Genomic DNA, 19,088 nt, shown 5'->3' with positions numbered 1-19,088 from the left:
CTAGCACAGAGAAAAGTATTGGATGGTTTCTTAAGTTGTCGCTAACATTCACCTGGTTTTATTCATACAGAACGCTTTTATTTAGTACTTTACAGCGGAGCTGTTAAACTTTTCCTTATGCTGTGCAGAGCCGACAGAAATTATCATCATCATGAACTGGCACACACTCTCCTCTTCACCTTCTGCTTCGCTCCCAGGTCACGTGCACCGATTGTCCAGCGTGAGATGCAATAACTCTAATGGGCGAGAGAACGAGTTCAGAGAGAGAGAAATAGAGTGAAAGAAAGGGAAGAAGAGAGACATGGAAGAAACAGACACAAAAAGAGAGAGAGAGAATGAGACAGAAAGAAGAGGAAGCGAGAAGTAGAGAGAGAAACAAAGATAGACAGAAATAGATTGAAAGATGAGAGAGAAAGAGAGGAATAAACAGAAATGAGGCAGGCCGCACTTCCTTCAGGCTTGGCACCACTGGTGCAAAGCTGCCTTAGTTTTTTTGTTTGTGATAGCGGGGAAAGCCTGAAGTGGTGCCTAGCTTCGTGATTTATTTAGATTGCATCGGTATGTGTCACACGTATGCTGGTGCCTGGTTCGCTCGTCGGGCTGTGCGAAATGAATCACAGAGGCCGATGGTTTCAAACACAAACTCCCACTTCATTCCCAGAAAAATAGCAAGAGAACAACAACAAAACGCGCACACTTGGAGAAACAAAGAAAAGGAAATGTCTTAATGTCACGCATTTCGACGTCCGCTACCGTTTGCGTTTCACTAGTTCTCGCGCTTACGGTTCTGGCGTGACCTCCGGTCCATTGCGAGTCCCTCTCAAGCTGAATGACGACACGCCGTATCCATGCTCAACAGTGGCGTAAATGTTGAAGGAACCACTGCAGCGGTAGTACCGGGAGTTGCTTGCCGAGGCCGCTGCTCGGGCGGGATCACTGCAGCCCAGGTCGTCGGTAGTTCCTTGAGTTGCTCGCCGAGGCCGTGCTCGGGCGGGAAACTGCAGCCCAGAGTCAGCGGTAGTTCCGTGAGCTTCTCGCCAAGGCCGGTGCTCGGGCAGGAGACTGGGGCGAGACCCAGCCAGAAGCTCCACAGCTGTCCGCCTCTCGAACGCTGTGTCCCGGCTCTCACATTCTCCACTGCGCGCGCCCCCTTGTTCCAATCTGGTGACCCCCGCGCGCTCTTTTTCTTGTCTTCCTTTTTCTCTTTTCACTCCAGCCTTGAAATTATCTCTGCCACATACATTCTTCATCTTCTTTTCTTGACCTTGTCAGTCTTGACAGTATGTAAACTAAAGCAGCTGTGATTTAAATCACTTGCTGCTTTTTATGCATTTTTCTGAGGTATGCTTCCATAATGGGATATTTTTGCTTTGTAATTGCACTTTCAACTTGAAGAAGAGCATGTACATTTTTTGACAGCCTTTTCGTGCAGCTCACAAATGCTGTCGTGTTTTTCTACAAAATCAGTTTATGCTGCGTTTATCTAATTATTCTTGCCTATGCAAAAACGTAAACCATTTTAAACTATTCGAAACATTATTTTCTTTTTTTGCTAAGTTGAAGCGGAACTTAGTTAAATCAGGTTTAAGGCTGTGTTGTGCCAGCCTGAATGGTTTTCACTGAACTGATTCGCACTTGGGTGCCCTGGTGCAAATCATCTTTCTTTTTCCTTGCCTTTTTTGCTGTAGGGTTCACGTGCAGACAGTCCAATTGCCGGTATGTCTTGCATTTTCTCACTTTTGTTTTTTTGTTTTGTTGTTTTTTTGTGCCCCCTGTTATCCATCTCGTAAAGCCATTAACAACACAGACACCACAACAAAAGATTAAGACAGCAATCGACTGCCTTATTTTGATTTTCCTGAGTTGACCGGTTTCCAAGCAAAGATACATTATGTTGTACTTGTCAAGAATCCGTGTTGAGCTGTACAAGGTGTAATAAAACATTTTAACAGGATTATAACAATGAAAGAAATAACAAATTGTTTGTGACTTCCAAGCTTCTGGTAACTGTTTTTTGGGTGATACTTATTTTAACTTTGTGTAATCAGTTTGCCAGAACTTAACTGGGCGCACAATGAATGAATGCAGTAATAACCTTTTCTGCAGCGTACTGACCAGTGCTTGTGGCAGCATGCATTTATTTCACTGCAGTGCATGAATTCAATATTAGCCAACTAGCACAGGCACAAAATATTGCATAAACAGCACAATGGACTGAAAGTTTAGACTTGAAACACTCGATAATTTTCACAAGGGTCACATATGCATAACAGACAGAGCAACCACTTGTGCAAGGGAATTTGTGCCTCTTGAGAAAACAGTACATAAACAGCCAAGATTGTGTAAAAGCTTTGTTTATTAAGATCAAGAATAGATATGCTTCGTTATATTGAAGTTCGAAATACATGGTGTTCTATGGGCAAAAACAGCGCACACTTGACGAGGACAGACAGAGGGAACACAGGGCACAGGCGCTGTGCCCTATGCTTCCTCTGTCCATTCTCGTCAAGTGTACGCTGTTTTTGCCTCGTTATGATCGACCAACTAGCTCAAGATGTGTTATTCCAGTATTCTGTGAGCATGAACCTGCACGATTTTCTCGTAGAGAACGTTTTGTTGCTCACCTTCATGCTGCTCTTGCATGCATGACGATATTCCTTTCACGAAACTAATGTGCCTCGCTGATTTCCACAGAACATATTTGCTCGTCTGCTGCTTGTTTCCAGAAACAGCTCCTAGCCCTTCCACACCGGAATGCATGGTGTGCAACTTCTCAGCTGATTCAGCGTAAGTTGCTCATGTTTTCTTGTATGTTTATGTGCAATTTGCGTGGCATAGCACAGTGCTCACATAATGATAATTTGAGCGTGTTAGTGCATACTTTGATTATGGAAAAAAATGCTGCTTTTTGATGAGAAGCAGACGACACATTCAAGCATCAGCTATAGTTACCTTGATACTTATATGCTAGTAAATTCCAACATACATGTGTTTATATCTAGGAAACTATAAAAAAAAAAAGATTTCATGCCCTGCTTTGTTTGTGCTCAAACCAGTACTGGGCAGTATTGAAGATACATGTATCTTAGATACCATCTTAAATACACTATGAGTATTTTGTATCTGTACGTGATACGTCTCGCTAGATGATTATCTGTATTTCCAGTACATTAAAGAATGTATCGTGTATCTTAAGATACCAGATACATCAATTCAACACCACCGTGTGAAGCAATAAACATTCGCTGAACTCCGCTTTTTAAGATGATAACGCATCAATAAGCCACCTGAATAAACTAAAGACGATGACATTATTTAATCTTTCCACCAAAGTCCTCCAGCTAGGGCAGGCGATGAGGTCGGCGCATCCCTGTTGGTGGAGCAGAGTTACGTGGTGGCGCTGGCGCCGTCTCGGAAAATACAAGTGCGCAAGTTTATGCCTAGCTGGTCTTTTCTTTTCTCTCTTTTTTTTTTTTGCTTTTTAGCTTTTTTGCCATGAGACTTGCTCTTAGCCACTGTGCTGCGTACTCCAATGCATAGGGCGTCTATCGCACAAGCTCTGATGCCGCTGTAGGTGGTTATCAAGTTTCTCTTGCGTGGTGCGTCGTTAAGAAGTCTGAAGAATGAAAGAATGGGGTGCTTTGCGTCTTGTGGCTTTCACATGCCAGTGATTTGAAGAATATCGTGGATGTAAGTTTGACTTACATGCTGTAAGACTGACTTATATGCAAACGAGATTTTAACAACTATAGCACCACCGGTAGCGATGCTAGGTCTAATAGAACAATCATTTCCGAACAGAAGATGTTTTTCTTCCTGCTATCTTGATTGAAAGAGTTCTTAAAGTCACAATTTGAGCGTTAGCAAAAAAGTGCTTACCTGTTCTTCTTTGCACCCCATACATTACCTAGGTCTCTGTATTGTTTTTCCTGGTCTGTTGACTGCAATGTGTATTTTGCGACGTGCTGCCAAATAAGCTGCATGATTTATTCTTACTCTTAACTGTCTGCGTAATTTCTACTACTGTTTAGTACTTTCGTTCCATTTGAGTTTACTGTTATGTCAAGGCGATGTTGAGGACGAAGGTGTAATCTGGGCGTACCTTGCGTATAATAAAATTTTGATTACTACTTCGTAATCATTAGATTACTTCTTAGTTTGCATTATAATAACGGAAATTATTAGGAGCCATAATAAATATATTACGAAGGGGTTTCAACAGAACATTATTGTACCAAATCCTCCAGTTTTTTTTTGTGAGTGTCCCAACAAGCCATTTCAGGCTATTTTCTATTGCTACTGAATTTTCTATTGCGTTACATTAACAGATGAGTTCACTATACTCGATGCTTAGTTTTGATAGCTATTAAAGATGCTGCCTGTACCATGTTTCTGTGCTGATTCACTGTGATTGTTCGATACATGTGTGCTTTCTTTTACATGTGTGCTTTCTTTTTTTAGGCCTCCCCATTTAATTTTTACTGTTATCACCAGGTAATCGGAACTCTAACTGGCAGCAGTGTGAATAACGGCGGCTGCCTGCGAAGCTCTATTGAACTGTTCACTACGTCCGAGACATTTATGGGCTGCACATGTCTCGTATGGGAAAATTGTTAAAGGATTGCACGCTAACGAACTCTTTACGCTAGCAGATTAGTATAATATGAAAAATCATTGCAAGTTTACGTCGTCTACATATACACGATGCATCACAAAAGATGGCGCTACCAGTGTGTGGCTGCTGCACGCCTTCCCTGTGATCCAGTATTGCGTAAACAGTAGCACATTTACGGACAAGGCAGAACTCCACATCGTATGTGGGCCATTGTTCAGAGGCTTCTTATTGAGTTCTTGTAATTAGATCGCAACCTGCTAGCTGGTCGGTAAGTAAAGCAGCGACATCCATCAATTGCAAAAGCAACAAGCATAGACCGCTGACAGTGCAGCCTTAAGAGATCTCATGTTAAGCAGCTAAAGCAACCCCAATAAGGTGATTCAGAATGAAGCAGATATGCTTTCACCAAGAAAGACAAAACCTTTCAGATGGTAGAGACATTTCATTCAAACGAAACAAGGTTGGTCGCAGTTAAACATTTTCAAGCAAATATTTCTCTGCATACACTTTACTGCTATATTATAATAGATCTATAATAATTTGCGAATGTATCGAATGTATTTTAAGATACATTTGGAAAGCATCGTATCGAATACAATAATTGCGGTAGTATTTTGTATCTGTATCTCAAATACTTGTGGCCCAAGTATCTTGTATCGTATCGCAATAAATTTGAATGTATTGTGAAGCCGTGGAACTGAGAGTACTGGGTTGCGCTCTCCAACGCCTTCCAGTGGGTCGTCCTCTTCGGCTCCTCCTGAAAGAGCGCCGCTCGCGCTGAGAGTTCATGCTTTGACTTGACTGTTGCCATTGCGTATTGTCACTGAGTGCCATCAATTAAACGGCTTAACAAATTGGTGTGGAGAGTGCTGTGTCCTCACAACAACATTGGTCCTCATTTGATGCCCCTGGCACTTCGATCCCGTACCCTGCCAGCCACCATGCCTCAAGACCGCTGCCCAGAAAACGCCTCCACCTGCAACCAACCTCATGTCCCGGTGTCCGTCGTATCCACAAACCCCCTGTATTCACTGGCACTGATGGTACCGACTTGAAGGACTGGCTCGCGATTTATGAGCACGTGAGTGTCCCCAATAAATGGGACAAGGCAGAAAATTGACCAACCTGGTGCTCTACGTCGCGGGTGTTGCAGGCCTGTGGTACAACAACCACACATCAGATTTTGCGACGTGGTCCGACTTTAAAGGGACACTAAAGGCAATATTAAGTCGACGTTGATTGTTGAAATAGCGGTCCAGAAACCTCGTAGTGCTATTTTATGCCAAGGAAGTGCTTATATTGAAATAAAATCACGTTTTTAGTGGTCCACATCGCGTTAGCGCGCTTCAAATCTCCCGCGTGAAAATACGACTTTCATACGTCACTGCTGCCATGCCCAACGTTGCCCGCTTTTACTGCGTGGCCGCCAACACTAGTAGCAGCAGAGCGGAAGTAGCGGGACCCACAGTAGCAACAACGGCCATCGAAGCCCTCGAGCTTGCCGCAGTCCGCAGTCCCGCAGCGAGCACACACGCAGAGGTTTACTGTTCAGCACACTGGCGCAATGGCATGACACTAAGCCACATCGAGCGTAAGGGTTCATTCCACGGCACCCAGTGAAGACACACTGGTTTCCTTGCTGCAGCACTGGCGTTGTGCACCATTTGGGCATCCGGCAATATCACATGCATGCGGCATTTTGTCGAACTTTCGGTCAGAGCGACTTTCACGAGCGTGCAAAACACACGCGGCAGTACGCGATCCCGAAACTACCACTGAGACGCGACCGCGTGAGCGAAGCAGGGCGCCGGGCGAGCGCAGTTCGGCGAAAACGGAACCTTTGAACCACGCACGCCGTTCCCCATATGGCAACGCCACGGAGGTTCTTTTTTCCATGAATCAAGCGAAAACAAACAAACAGCATTTTATTACGTCTTTTGATGCTCGGAAGGTTCTTTTTTTACTGCTGCTAGTTTGATTACTAGTGATTTATTGTAGGCCGACTTCCATACGTCATCGGGATCACTTCGAAAATGTCCCACCCGTGGCGCTCATCACGTGATACATTTTGCTTAATTTCTCGGTAATAGGGCACTGCTGTTGATAATATTGCCGTTTTAGAAGTTGTCATACATTGGGCTTTCACTCTGACATAAATTGTTATTTGCCTTTAGTGTCCCCTTAAGACCGCCATTATCAACATGTTTGGCCTCCCTGCCGTTTGTAAGCTGCATGCTGAACAGCGTTTACGGGAACGAGCTCAGCAGGCCGGTGAATCATTCACCCGCTACATTGAAGACGTCCTTGATTTGTGTAAGAAAGCCAATGCCAACATGTCGGAACCTGACAAGATCAGGCACATTATGAAAGGCATCGACAATGATGCCCTCACCATGCTGCTCGCCTAAACTCCAGCACAGTGGCAGAGGTCATAACGCTCTGCCAAAGTTATGAGGAGCTGCGCTGGCAGCGGTCAATGACCCGTCACTCTTCATCATGCGACGCCGCGAGCTCACTGGCTTGTCGACCATATCTGACCACTCCACGTTGCTCGCAGAGGTGAATTCATTCGTGCGTGAGGAAATCGCATGCCAGGTTGCTGTACTGGACTTTGCTCACCCTCAGTACATTCAACCGTGATCGACCACACTTCTGCCTCCCCTCCGTTGAGCGATTGAGCAGGAAATCGCAGAGGTCAGCAGCATCCGGCTCCTGCACTACTGAGTTACGCCTAAGTTGTCTAAAGGACGTCGCCGGTAATCCCTACGGCTGCTCCACGCAGTTACGCCGAAGCCGCTGCTCAACTTCAGTCCTTCGAAGGTGGTGTGCCGGCTACCTACGCCGACATCATGCATAGGCCACGACTGCAGCCCACCATGCAGTCAGATCAGTTGCGGCCCATCAATCATGTCCTGTGCCATGGGCGGGCCATGCCTCAGCGAACCAATGGCGCTCATCTGACAACCGCCCCATATGCTTCACATGTGGTTACGCCGGCCACGTGGCGCATTATTGCAATCGTGTGCAGCTGCCTAGAGTCACGTCATCCACCACCAGCCAGTCGAACAGCCCCTATTACAGTGCAGACCACTTATAACGTAACCGCATATAGTGCAGGACCGGTTATAATGCGGTCTTTTTTGACTCCCGTTTACCCTCCCATAGAACCGCATGTATACGCATACCGCTTATTGTGCAGTCCCCCAAGATGAAATACCGTTTATAATGCGGTTGCGGGAAAATATTTCTGACAAACGCTGTAGCGAGTGCTGTTCTCAAAGGAGGTACGCCGCTGGGGAGGGAGCGACGAGGTCGTTACGAAGGGCGAGGGCACGCACAGTGAACGAACGAGGGGCGGAGGGAGGAAAAAGACCGCGGCAGCGCTGTGCGGGCTCGCCGAGTGGGGAAGGATGGTGGTTGCCTAGGCGACGGAGTCCTTTGCACCGGCGGCGCGGCAAGGCCCGCGCCGCCGCGGCCGCTTGCCGGCAGCGCGTCAAGCGCGTTCCGCGTGGAACGTACGATCGCGTCCTCACCAAGTGCGCTTTTCCTGTCGGGAAAAGCGTCGTCGTTATCACACTTGCTAGAGATATCGCGTTTGGTACCTCGTCCGCAAATTGAAAAGTTATGCGGCTTCATGACGCGAGCTTTCGCCTTTTCTGCCAGTGCGCGGACTTAAACGAGCTTGGCGAGCTTTTGTCGCCGTTGATCTCCCGGCCGCTAACACTAACTTCATATCACGCGCGCTGTTCTTGGGTTAGTGCTTGAGTGCGATCTTTTCGACGTCCGACCTTCATGTTGTCTTGGTCAAACTTCCCGCGACAACATGCCGAACCGCAGGCTAGGCCTAATCAGCGTTGGTTGCTTTTCGGTAGCGGTCGCGGGCGATAAAAGTTGCGGTTTGGGGCGGAATCACGAAACTTTTTGCGATGGCTGTACTTGAAGGGAAGGGAATCATATCGTTAATGAAAACGAAGGCATGGTTGGCACAAGCAACTCCCGAATGGTGGTTCCGGATTCGATTGCAATGTCTTGGACATCGCGTGCGCGCCCTTGAAATCGAACGAACGGTACCGCGCTCAGCACGTGAAATTTCGGTCGCGATTCGACATGGTTTCTGTGTAACGCGCATACCTCGAGGTGGCCTGAAACGTAGTCGGCGAATTTCCGCGATGGCACTTTGTTTTGTTTGCTTTTTTTCCCCGTGTTCATTTCGTTGGCAATGCGGGTACGTCTTTGGCGGTTAATTTTTGAACATTCGGAGATTTAAGTGGTTGTAAGCGCCCCAAATCGCATATGTCGATTATCGGACACGCGAGGCTACATGCTCAACACGTTTTGCGCAAGTGCAGCCTTTGAAGAAGGTTGTTTTGGTTATAGTGCGGTACCGCTTATAGTGCGGATATTCGCGACTCCGGCGACTTACGTTATAAGCGGTCTATACTGTATGAACCACCTATGCCTCTGTCACCGACGTCATGTTAGGCTCTATCTACTCGGCACTCTCCGTCTCCACGACGTCGCTCACTGTCTCCGATGCGGCCACGTCCGGTCGCACGTGACCAGGAAAACTAGTCGTCGCACCCCACGAGGCAAAGGCTGCAACACTATCGAACTGCGAAAGCCCTCAGCGAAGCCCATCGAACGTGATATATGTGTTTGTGGACGGTGTTCGCGCACCTGCCCTTGTTGACACTGGAACCGCCGTATCCGTTGTGGATGCAAAACTTAGCCGCTTACTCCGAAAAGTGACGATGCCACTTTGTGGGATGTCCCTCCGTACAGCCAGCTCCTGGAGTATTCATCCTACAACAGTACGCACAGCTTGCGTCATCATTCAGGACGCTCTGTACGACGTTGAATTCATCATAATTTCTGCATGCTCTCACGACGTCATCCTCAGATGGGATTTTCTCTCCCGCGACGACACCGTAACTCATTGCGCACCAGCCGAAATCGAACTCTCCCCATTCTCAGAATTGACACCGGCAGACAGTCCTTCAACATCGAGCAAGATCTTCGTCAAAGACGATACCAAAGTGCATCCAAACTTATCGACGGCTGTGTCAGTCGACTACGCTAGTCTCTCCGACCACCATTGCACTCTTTTTCACCATCTGACCGCCTTTTGCCACCAGGAAAGGCTTGCTGGTTACCTTTTGTGGCCGTGCAAGTCACTCGGCAGCAATGCTGTTTTTGTACCAACCCATCTCCGTACATTGTTACGTTGGTGCGAGGGGAATGTCTCAGCAGGGTGGAACCGCTCGAAGACGCAAAGTTATGAAGCACCCGACGACAGGCACTGTCCCAGTTCCCCGTATGCTCTGTGCCGTTTCCACATCCAATTTCATAACCTGTTGAGTATTTGGTTCCTCCATTGCTGAACAACTCAGTCGGTTCAGCATTCCTAGCTTTTGTGCTGTTGGAAGAATTCCTCCTCCTTTTCGATGTTGGCTAAACTTCCCTCGGCCCACACGTCCGCTGTTACGCATAGCATCGCACTGGCACCAAACCTCCACTGCGGCAATGTCCATATCGCAGATCTCCGCAGATCATCGAGTAATTAATGGAGCAAGTTGACAGTATGCTTTGACGTGATGTTATTTGACCCCTTGGACAGCCCATGGTCGTCTCCTGTTGTTCTCGTTGCGAAGAAGGACGGCTCTGTGCGTGTGCGATTCTGTGTGGACTACTGACGGCTCAACAAGATTATTCACAAGGGTGTTTATCCACTGCCTGAATCGATGACACGATTGACAGCCTGCAAGGAGCTGGTTCTTTTCATCTCTCAATTTGTGCCCGGGGGTACTCGCAAGTACCCATGGCCTATAAGCTCGACCGAAGACAGTCTTTGTCACGCCCGACGGCTTGTACAAGTTTAATGTCATGCCATTTGGACTGTGTAATGCGCCTGCGACCTTCAAGCGCATGATGGTTACCATTCTGCGCAACTTGAAATGGCACATGTGCTTGTGCTACCTCGACGACGTCGTCGTTTTCTCTCCCGTACTTCTGCACGCATCTCCAGCGTCTGCGGCATGTTTTTGACGCATTTGAGCATCGCCGGCCTCCAACTTAATCTGAAGTGCGATTTTGCAGCACAGCAGCTGAAAACTCCTAGGCTACATTGTGTCCATGGATGGAATCCTGCCCGATCCGGCCAAGCTTCGGGCCATGGCCGAATTTCCAAAACCTACGTCCGTCAAAGAACTGCGTAGTTTCGTTGGGCTGTGTTCATAATTTCGACGCTTCGTATGAAACTTTGCCACCATCATATCACCACTGACGAAGCTCTTTGGAAGTAACGGACCCTCTAATTCGTGGTCGTCCAAGTGCGACGACGCGTTCGCAAAGCTCCATCGTTTGTTGACTTCATCCTCCCATACTACTCCACTACGACCCTGCAGCCCCAACGGAGGTACACACGGACGCCAGTGATGTAGGCCTCGGCGCTGTACTTGCGTAGTGCAAAACCAGGGTTCCCCGAACATGTCGTGGCATATGCAAGTCATACGCTTACTAGAGCCGAGACCAATTACAGCGTCACGGAAAAAGAGCGCCTGCGATCATCTGGGCCCTTGCAAAGTTCCGACCTTATTTGTATAGCCGCCCATTTTGATGTTGTCACCGACCATTATGCACTATGCTGGCTGTCGTCATTGAAGGATCCCTCAGGCCTAGAGTTACTGTATATGCTACCTTTAGGTAGCAGAGTTGCGCATAGGTCCGCCATCTTGCCCGCCGTGGCATCCACGCTAAGCAGGAAAGCACCTCTCTGGAATGTAGGAGCCGATGTGGATGCTGCTGTTGCTGTTGTCCTCTCGGCCAGCAGCTCCGTGCACCTTCTCGTTCGTTCATAAAGCGTCGCTGGCGCAATGACTTTCGATTCGAAAAAAAAAAAACAATGGAAAGCTCGGAGAAACAATAATTTGAGATGGAACAGGTGGAGATGGAACACTATCGCAAGTAATACTTTTGTTTTAAATGGCAATTAGAGAAAGTGCGACGGTCATGATTCTGGACCAAATAAATTCAGCCTAATTATTTGTTTTCGCGTAGTTTTTGATGCAGCTCTTCAAAATATTAAGTGGATAGCTCGAGAAAACAAGTGCTAAATTATCACGGTGTTTTACAAATAGCGCAAGCTAACGTGAATTTCGCGTACGTCTAGGTAGATGTGGCATATAATAAACACTCGGTCATGCTTCAAACGTTTTATGCCGCACAGTGCTCGGAATTAATCATGCTGTTTTGATAGACCTGTAAGGTTCATATTCACACACATCGCCTCCTTCACACAGTCACGCGCGCATATTTTTACTGTTTTGTCCCGTTCGATTTTTAATCAGCCTTTCACCAGTGAGAGAGAAGCGATATATATCATGTTCGTTATCGCCGGCTTCTGACGTCTCGTGCGCAGCAGCCACTTGAGACGGCGAGGGACGACGGAGACAAGCCTTGCCACATGGAATCGAGAAGGAGGCCTTTACGTGCTCTTGTTGGTTCGTGCAGTGGGGAGCGCAGCATCCTGTCATTGTCGCAACTTCGCAACACTGAGTCCGGGCGTTGCGCCGCGCAGACGTTCGCAAAAACGGACAGCAGAAGACACCACCACAACAACGACAAACAATCCGAACTCAGCTGGACCGTCTTGCGCTTCGCCGGACGGCTTCATTTGGCTTGATACAGCGGTGGTGGCCGAATGGTGGCGCGAGCGGCAAGTTCTATCAGAGGCGCAAACTCTGCTACCTAAAGGTAGCATATACAGTAACTCTACTCAGGCCGTCTCGCTCGCTGGGCATTTCGCTTGCAAGGCTACGACATCCGCGTGCTGTACCGCAACAGACACCAGCATGCTGACGCCAATGCCCTCTCGCGCTCCCCCTTGCCTGACGGACAGTGCCCCCTGCTCAGTATCTTACATTGCTGTTTCTTCCATCGATGTTCACACCATTGCCACCGAACAGCTCAAGGATAAATGGATCGCCTCGCTGATAGACTGCGCACTGATCCATCGGCAACACCATCCACTCGCGCGTTGTGCCGTCAAGCCCACCATTTCGCCATTCGTGATGACCTACTGCACCGACGCAATTACAACGCCGACAGCCGCCAGCGGTTACTAGTAATACCCCGCAGTCTGCGTTCTGACATATGCGAATTGTTCCACGCTGATCCGCAGTGTGCGCACTCTGGGGTATCGAAAACTTACCACCTCATTCGCAGCGGTACATTTGGCGAGGGATATACCGCTACGTGCAGAAGTTCGTTCGCTCGTGCCCAGATTGCCAACGCCGAAAACGTGCAACGCACGTGTCGCCAGCAGGTCTACAACCATTACCTTGCCCTAACCATTCATTTGGGCACGTGGGCATCGATTTGTATCTACCACTTCCTCTGACGTCAGTGGTAACCACTGGGCCATCGTTGCTGTTGACCATCTCACGCGATACACCAAACTGCCGTCCTTCCAGCGGCTACAGCGCGCGATGTTGCCTCATTCCTGCTACACCGATTCATACTGCGTCACGGCCCACCCTAGGAGCTTCTCAGCGATTGAGGCCGTGTCTTCTTGCTGGAAGTCGTCGAAGCCATTCTCAAAGAGTGTCATGCTGTTCACTGCAAAACTACTGCCTACCACCTGCAGACGAATGGCCTAACCGAACGCTTGAACCGCACGCTCGGCGACATGCTCTCAATGTAAGTTGCCGCCGATCACACCAATTGGCTGCCATTCTGCCCTTCATCACCTACGCCTATAACACCGCCCCTCAGAGCACTACTGGTTTTTCACCCTTCTTATTGTATGGAAGGCACCCTTCGCACACCGTCAATACGATACTTCCATAAAAGCTGGATCCATCTGAGTGTGCACCTATTTCTGACACAGCCATGCTTGCTGAAGAGTGTTGCGAGCTTGCGAAGACCTTTACAATGCATGAAAAAGAGCAGCAGAAGAGCATTCGCAAGGGCACCACCACTTCTGAGCCCACGTTCCTCCCTGGAGCTCTCGTATGGCTCTCGGTCCCTGCCACTGCAACTAGCCTCTCATCAATACTACAGCTGAAATACGAAGGCCCATACCATGTCATCGAGTGCACATCCCCGGTCAACTACCTGATCGAACCCATCGAACCATCTTCGGACATGTGCCGTTGTCCACGTGGAGTGCCTCCAGGCTTAGTATGATGCTCTCACAGTGACAAGCTGTTAGGTCGCTGGGCGGCTCCCTTTTTGTACCCAGAGTAATTGAAGCGAAGCCTTGGAACTGAGTAATGGGTTGCGCCTCTCCAGTCCTTTTAGTGGGTTGTCCTCTTTGGCTCCTCCTCTTGGGCTCCTCTGCAAGAGCACCGCTCGTGCTGAGAGTCCGTGCTTTGACTTGACTGGTCACCATTGCGTATTGTCACTGAGTGCCGTCAATTAACCGCCTTAACCAGTATCTTTGCCCAGTCCTGGCTCACGCTTTGACTACTCCCATGCCTGTCTCTTGGAGTCGGTCATTTCCGAAAAGGGTTGACCATCATAGTCACACAGCAGCTATGTGTTTTATTATCCTGAGTGAAAAACATTATATTGTACATACAAAAATGTGCTTGCTCACACGTGTTGTAAAGCAAGACAGTGTCAGCAGGCACAGTGGGGGCCGAGGGGCGGCGGCTGCCCCTTATTCATCAAACAGCGCATGCTTCATACCTTTACTCAGCAGACTCTGTCCCGCCATTAATTAGATTGTAGGGTTATTGCCACGTAGGCTTCTGAAGATAATGGCGGCCCCGATGTTGCATTTACTTTTGTTTACTTCTCACCTTTAGCCCCTTAAAGCTGGCGGCCAAAGGCAGGCTGTTGGGAGAAACGAGTCGTTGCTTCATTTCCATTTTTGCATCCATTGCGAAGCTTGTTGTCTTTTGGACTCGACTATCTGGGGTGGGTGCGGCAACACTTGGCCATGGAGAATTTAGGTTTAGTTGAGCTGTGTCTAAAGAAAAAATATCATAGCACCTGCTATTGCTAAATGAATGGCATGGGCAAGGCAGAATGAAAGATGGTGCTTTGCTCTTTGTCCTTGCTGTGTTTTGCTTTGTGTTTTGTGTTACTTAATATGCAGTAGTACATAAGAAGTGGAATTGTTCGAGGGGCTCGTTTCTTTGTTAGACGCTACCAATGAAACCAATAGACAATTAAGCCAAGGAAGACATAGGGGACATTGTTGTTTTTAACTGTAGTATAATGATTAGGACTTGAATTGAAAGGAATGTAAGGGCCCCTCCAACACTCTTTTTTGAAACGCCTACATCGCTGCCGACTGCATCAACACATAGTGGTGCTCGTCAGGACTATTGCAGGTGCAAATGATGAAGAAGAGCAAAGGCCTATGATTGGATAAATGTAATGCTACAAGTGATCGCGGCATTGCATCAAAAAAGAGATTACTATTGGGTTTTGTTCTTCTTTTGCATGCTTTTTCACTGAATGCCCAATAGACCAATGCTCTTAGACTTTTTTCAGATGGAAAACTACCCCCACGAAAAAGTGACCCCATTTCTGTGTCTACTCGTGATGTGGAGTGCCGGGCAAACAATGCACCGAACACCACCACGCTGCGAGAAATGTGCAGGGGATGCTCCACGCGCCATTGTGTTCAAACTGAAGAACAAAATATGTAAGAGCGTTGAAATAGATGCCGTTGCAAAAATAAAGATCGCTAAAACTACAAAGCATGATAGAGGCATTCTGCCTTGTTTCGCACGTGCGGTTCCCTCTTGAGGCACTACGCTGTTTGTTGTCGCAACAGGGTCATCAGTGCGTTAAATAGAACAGGCAAAATGTCACACAAGCTTCCCCTACTCGGAGCTTTCAGCTCATTCCATTGGTGGTGCCTTGCAACGTCAGTGGCAAGTGAAATGTGGTAAAGTGACCGCTCGAAGGTCGAGTTGAGGGTAGGCGTCCTTTTTATTGTATTTTGAATTTCCCAGGCTGAATAACTTTGTACTGCGTGCCCCTATCGCTGCAGTTCTTGCTGCACTTATCTGTTCACCCTTCAGTCTATGCAACCCGCAAGAAAAAAAGTAACACAATGAGGTCTTAAATAGGGGGCCTCTTTAAAGTGGATAAAATCGCCCTTTGTGTCTACAAAGAAACGAGCCCCTCGGACAATTCCCCTTCTTTCGCGCTTTCGTAGCAAGGGCTTCGTCCGGGCAGACTCAATGCCTTAGATAGCATGTGTGAGTTTATTGGTCAGCTACCACCTCATGAAAAGATGACATGCCACGTGGCGTCCTCTGGCAAAAAGAGTGTTCCACATTTGCCGCCTTGGCTAAAAGTGGCGCTGGCTAACACTCCCAGGGATTAAACACGCATAAATATCCAACAAAGTGGATGATAGCTCAAGGGGTAGAGCATTGGACCGACAGAAAGGGCAATTTTTCGTCCACTCCTTTCAGTATAGGCCATAATCATTACACTACAGTTAAAAACAACAAATAATGTCCCCTATATCTTCCTGTTGGTTTCATTTGTGTTGTAAATAAAGAACCCCAGAATTTACAATTTATTCATAGAAGGAGTCGTGCACATGTGTTGAATAAAAGAGGTCTTGCCACAGGGACGACTTGCGTTACCACGTGCGCCTGCATGCGGTGCAAGGTGAGCTGTGCTGCAAGCTGTGTCAGCAGCAGTTCCGCACCCTGGTTGATTTCAAGGGGCACTGCGACAGCCATGGCCCCAAGCCGTTGCAGAAGCCGCCTCGCCGCAATCCCGCCATGCTCTCGTGCGGTGCCTGCGGGAAGCTGTTTCGCTCGCAGGTCAGGTGAAACTCTGTCCAGGTGTCTCCATTTCATAACTTGGCAAGTGATGCTGTGAAAGCTGCCAAGTAGGATCAGGCTGATTTGGCCAATTTTGGGCATGTTGAAGCGAATCAAGGAATGTAGACTTTGTGCCTGTTTTCTACACTTCATACAATCTTAGCACTGTTCACTTTTCTGCCATGTAAGTAGTGCACCCACAGAAGTCTCACACTCTGCACGTATTGCAGTGCAGCTGCTTCTTTATCTGGGATGCTTTTTGTGATGTAACTACAGCCTCTACATGTACAATCACATCAAACTGCATATTATTTGTGCACCTTCAGTATGTATGCGCCTTCATCCTGCTAGTTACTATGTTTTGAAATGAACGAGTGGTGAAAGGCGGGCTAGTTGAACATATCTTAGAGAAGGGATTAACAACGGCCAAACGTGATGAAGAAATGCTGGGATGAGGACGGACACTATCTGTCAACTGATTACTTATTGAAAGGAAAGATATATATGTGCATGCAAAAAAAAGAAACAAGCATGAAAAAAGGCGAACAATAATCAGTAGGCAATCAACACCCATCCTCATCTTTGCGTTGCTTGGTCCTGTGTGATCCCTGTTAATCCCTTCTCTAAAATTATGTTTTTTGTGTGAGCACATATGATCAGCTTGATCTCCAGGCTAACTAAGCGCAGGTCTTGCGGGAATTCATTCTCATCAGCTTCACTGCAATTTAAATGAAATTTTCCTGTTGTAAATAATGTAACAGTTATTGCAGAAGAGGTTATCTCAGCAGCACTCTCTCACTCCTTTAGTTCATTAAACTATTTTCTCCTTGTTTGTCATTTGTGATGTCACCACCCATCTTCCATTCCTGTACACGTTCTGGCTTACCATGCCATTTCCTCCACTAAGAATAACATTTTTTGGCGTTATAGATGGCACTAGTTTGCTAATACATCCATAGCTGTTCTTCTCTCTACTATCCTTTGAAAGAATGGCTGGTGGTCAGAAGTGATCTGAAGCTCTCCACTATAGCGTGAAGCACAAGCCCTGCCTTGTCCAGATGTCATACGCCATCAGTTGAGCATTCCCAAAATAGACATTGCCAAGTTCTACACTCAAACCTCATTTTAACAAAGTCACATCTGCCACGAAAATAATTTTGTTATATCCGAAAATTCGTTATAAACGTTTATTCGTAACACTTTCTATGACAAGACTATTCTTCATTTACTTCGTTATAACCTATAATTCGTTATATCCGTGTTCGTTATATCGAGGTTTGAGTGTGTATGAAGTAAGCAATGTTAGAATTGAATATTAATGCAATTGTACAACTGCTGTTCCAGTTTTGGAATTACATCATCATGGTTGCTGAATGACATTGATTGATCAGTTCAATGACATGCGCAGGCCTGGCTGGAGCGTCACATAGAGCAGCGGCACGGTGGTGACGACGTGGACAGTGTCGAGAGTGCTCCTGCTTCGCAAGATAGGGGACCCCCAACGCTGCAGTGCTGTGCCTGCGCACGCACCTTCACTTCAGCGTCCGCTTTACAGTCACATGAGCGGTCACATTTTGAAGGGCAGCCAGGCAGCTTGGGCGAGCATGCCTGTTCCCTGTGTGACCGGTCCTTCAGCAGCTACCGGGGTCTGCGCATGCATCAGCGCAAGCACATCGGCTGCCAGCAGACTGGCCGGGGAGGTGCGACCACTGAGCCAGTGATTGAGGTGATTGTTTGATGCCCTGTCGAATACGTAGACCTTGTTGCAGGAAGGACAGGTGCACTAAACTTCGCAGGTGTTTTGAGGACACGCAGATTCATGGCTGTGGTAACTACATTCATTGCTCGTTTTAAGCAGAGTGAATCTGGATATGGATGCAAACTATGGTGGTGGAGCATTACATTTTCTTGAAGTCACATAGCAGCTTCCGTTTACAAGTTTGAATGGGCACATCATTCAAGTTAAAATGTAGTTTCCTAATATTAATGAGAACTAACAGACATTAATGCCACGGAAAGTATAGGGGATGTTATTTGTAGTAATTAGGATTTAATGTGAAGAAAGTAAAGTGGATGAAAAGATAACTTGCCGCCAGCAGGGAACGAACCTGTGACCTTCGAATAACACATCCGATGCTCTACCACTGAGCTACAGCGGCGGTCATCCTCCCGTCCACTTTATAGGGTATATATGTGCATTTAAACCTAGAAGTGTTAGCGCCGTTCGCCGCCATGGCTGCAATCAGCGTGCAGGAGACTCCAAGTGCGAAAGAGATGCACGACTGAACGACAAAGACAGAGAGGCGAAACATGCTGGAGACACCAAGTGCAAAAAAGATGCAAGACTGACAAATACACTGAGGCGAAATACACTGAGGTGAAATGTGAGCACTAAAGAGATGCCAGACTTAACGGCAAGACACAGATGCAAAACATGCTGCAGATGTCAAGCGCAAAAGCGATGGCAGGCTGAACGGCAAAGACACAGAGGCGAAACATGCTGGAGACACCAAGTGCAAGAAAGATGCAAGACTAAATGACAAGTACACTGAGGCGAAATGTGAGCACTAAAGAGATGCCAGACTTAACGGCAATGACACAGATGCAAAACATGCTGGAGATGCCAAGCACAAAGGCAATGCCAGGCTGAACGGCAAAGACACAGAGGTGAAACA

General features: G+C 47.4%; 1 protein-coding gene across 1 annotated transcript in view; it reads left to right on the top strand.

Moving 5' to 3' along the window:
• LOC119376915 (zinc finger protein 77-like) overlaps positions 1-18,139 on the top strand; it is a gene marked incomplete at its 3' end in the record, with an annotated part of 33,058 nt that extends 14,919 nt beyond the window's left edge. The window contains 4 exon segments of the mRNA XM_049411506.1: positions 1,689-1,716; positions 2,727-2,787; positions 16,215-16,413; positions 17,822-18,139. Of these exon segments, the coding sequence (XP_049267463.1) occupies positions 1,689-1,716; positions 2,727-2,787; positions 16,215-16,413; positions 17,822-18,139 (606 nt within the window).
• Positions 18,140-19,088: the final 949 nt, after the last annotated feature.

The sequence above is a fragment of the Rhipicephalus sanguineus genome, unplaced genomic scaffold (genome assembly GCF_013339695.2).
Source record: "Rhipicephalus sanguineus isolate Rsan-2018 unplaced genomic scaffold, BIME_Rsan_1.4 Seq276, whole genome shotgun sequence".
Lineage (NCBI taxonomy): Eukaryota > Metazoa > Arthropoda > Arachnida > Ixodida > Ixodidae > Rhipicephalus > Rhipicephalus sanguineus.
Note: the sequence above shows the minus strand (reverse complement) of the source record. Positions and strands in the feature narration are given on the sequence as shown.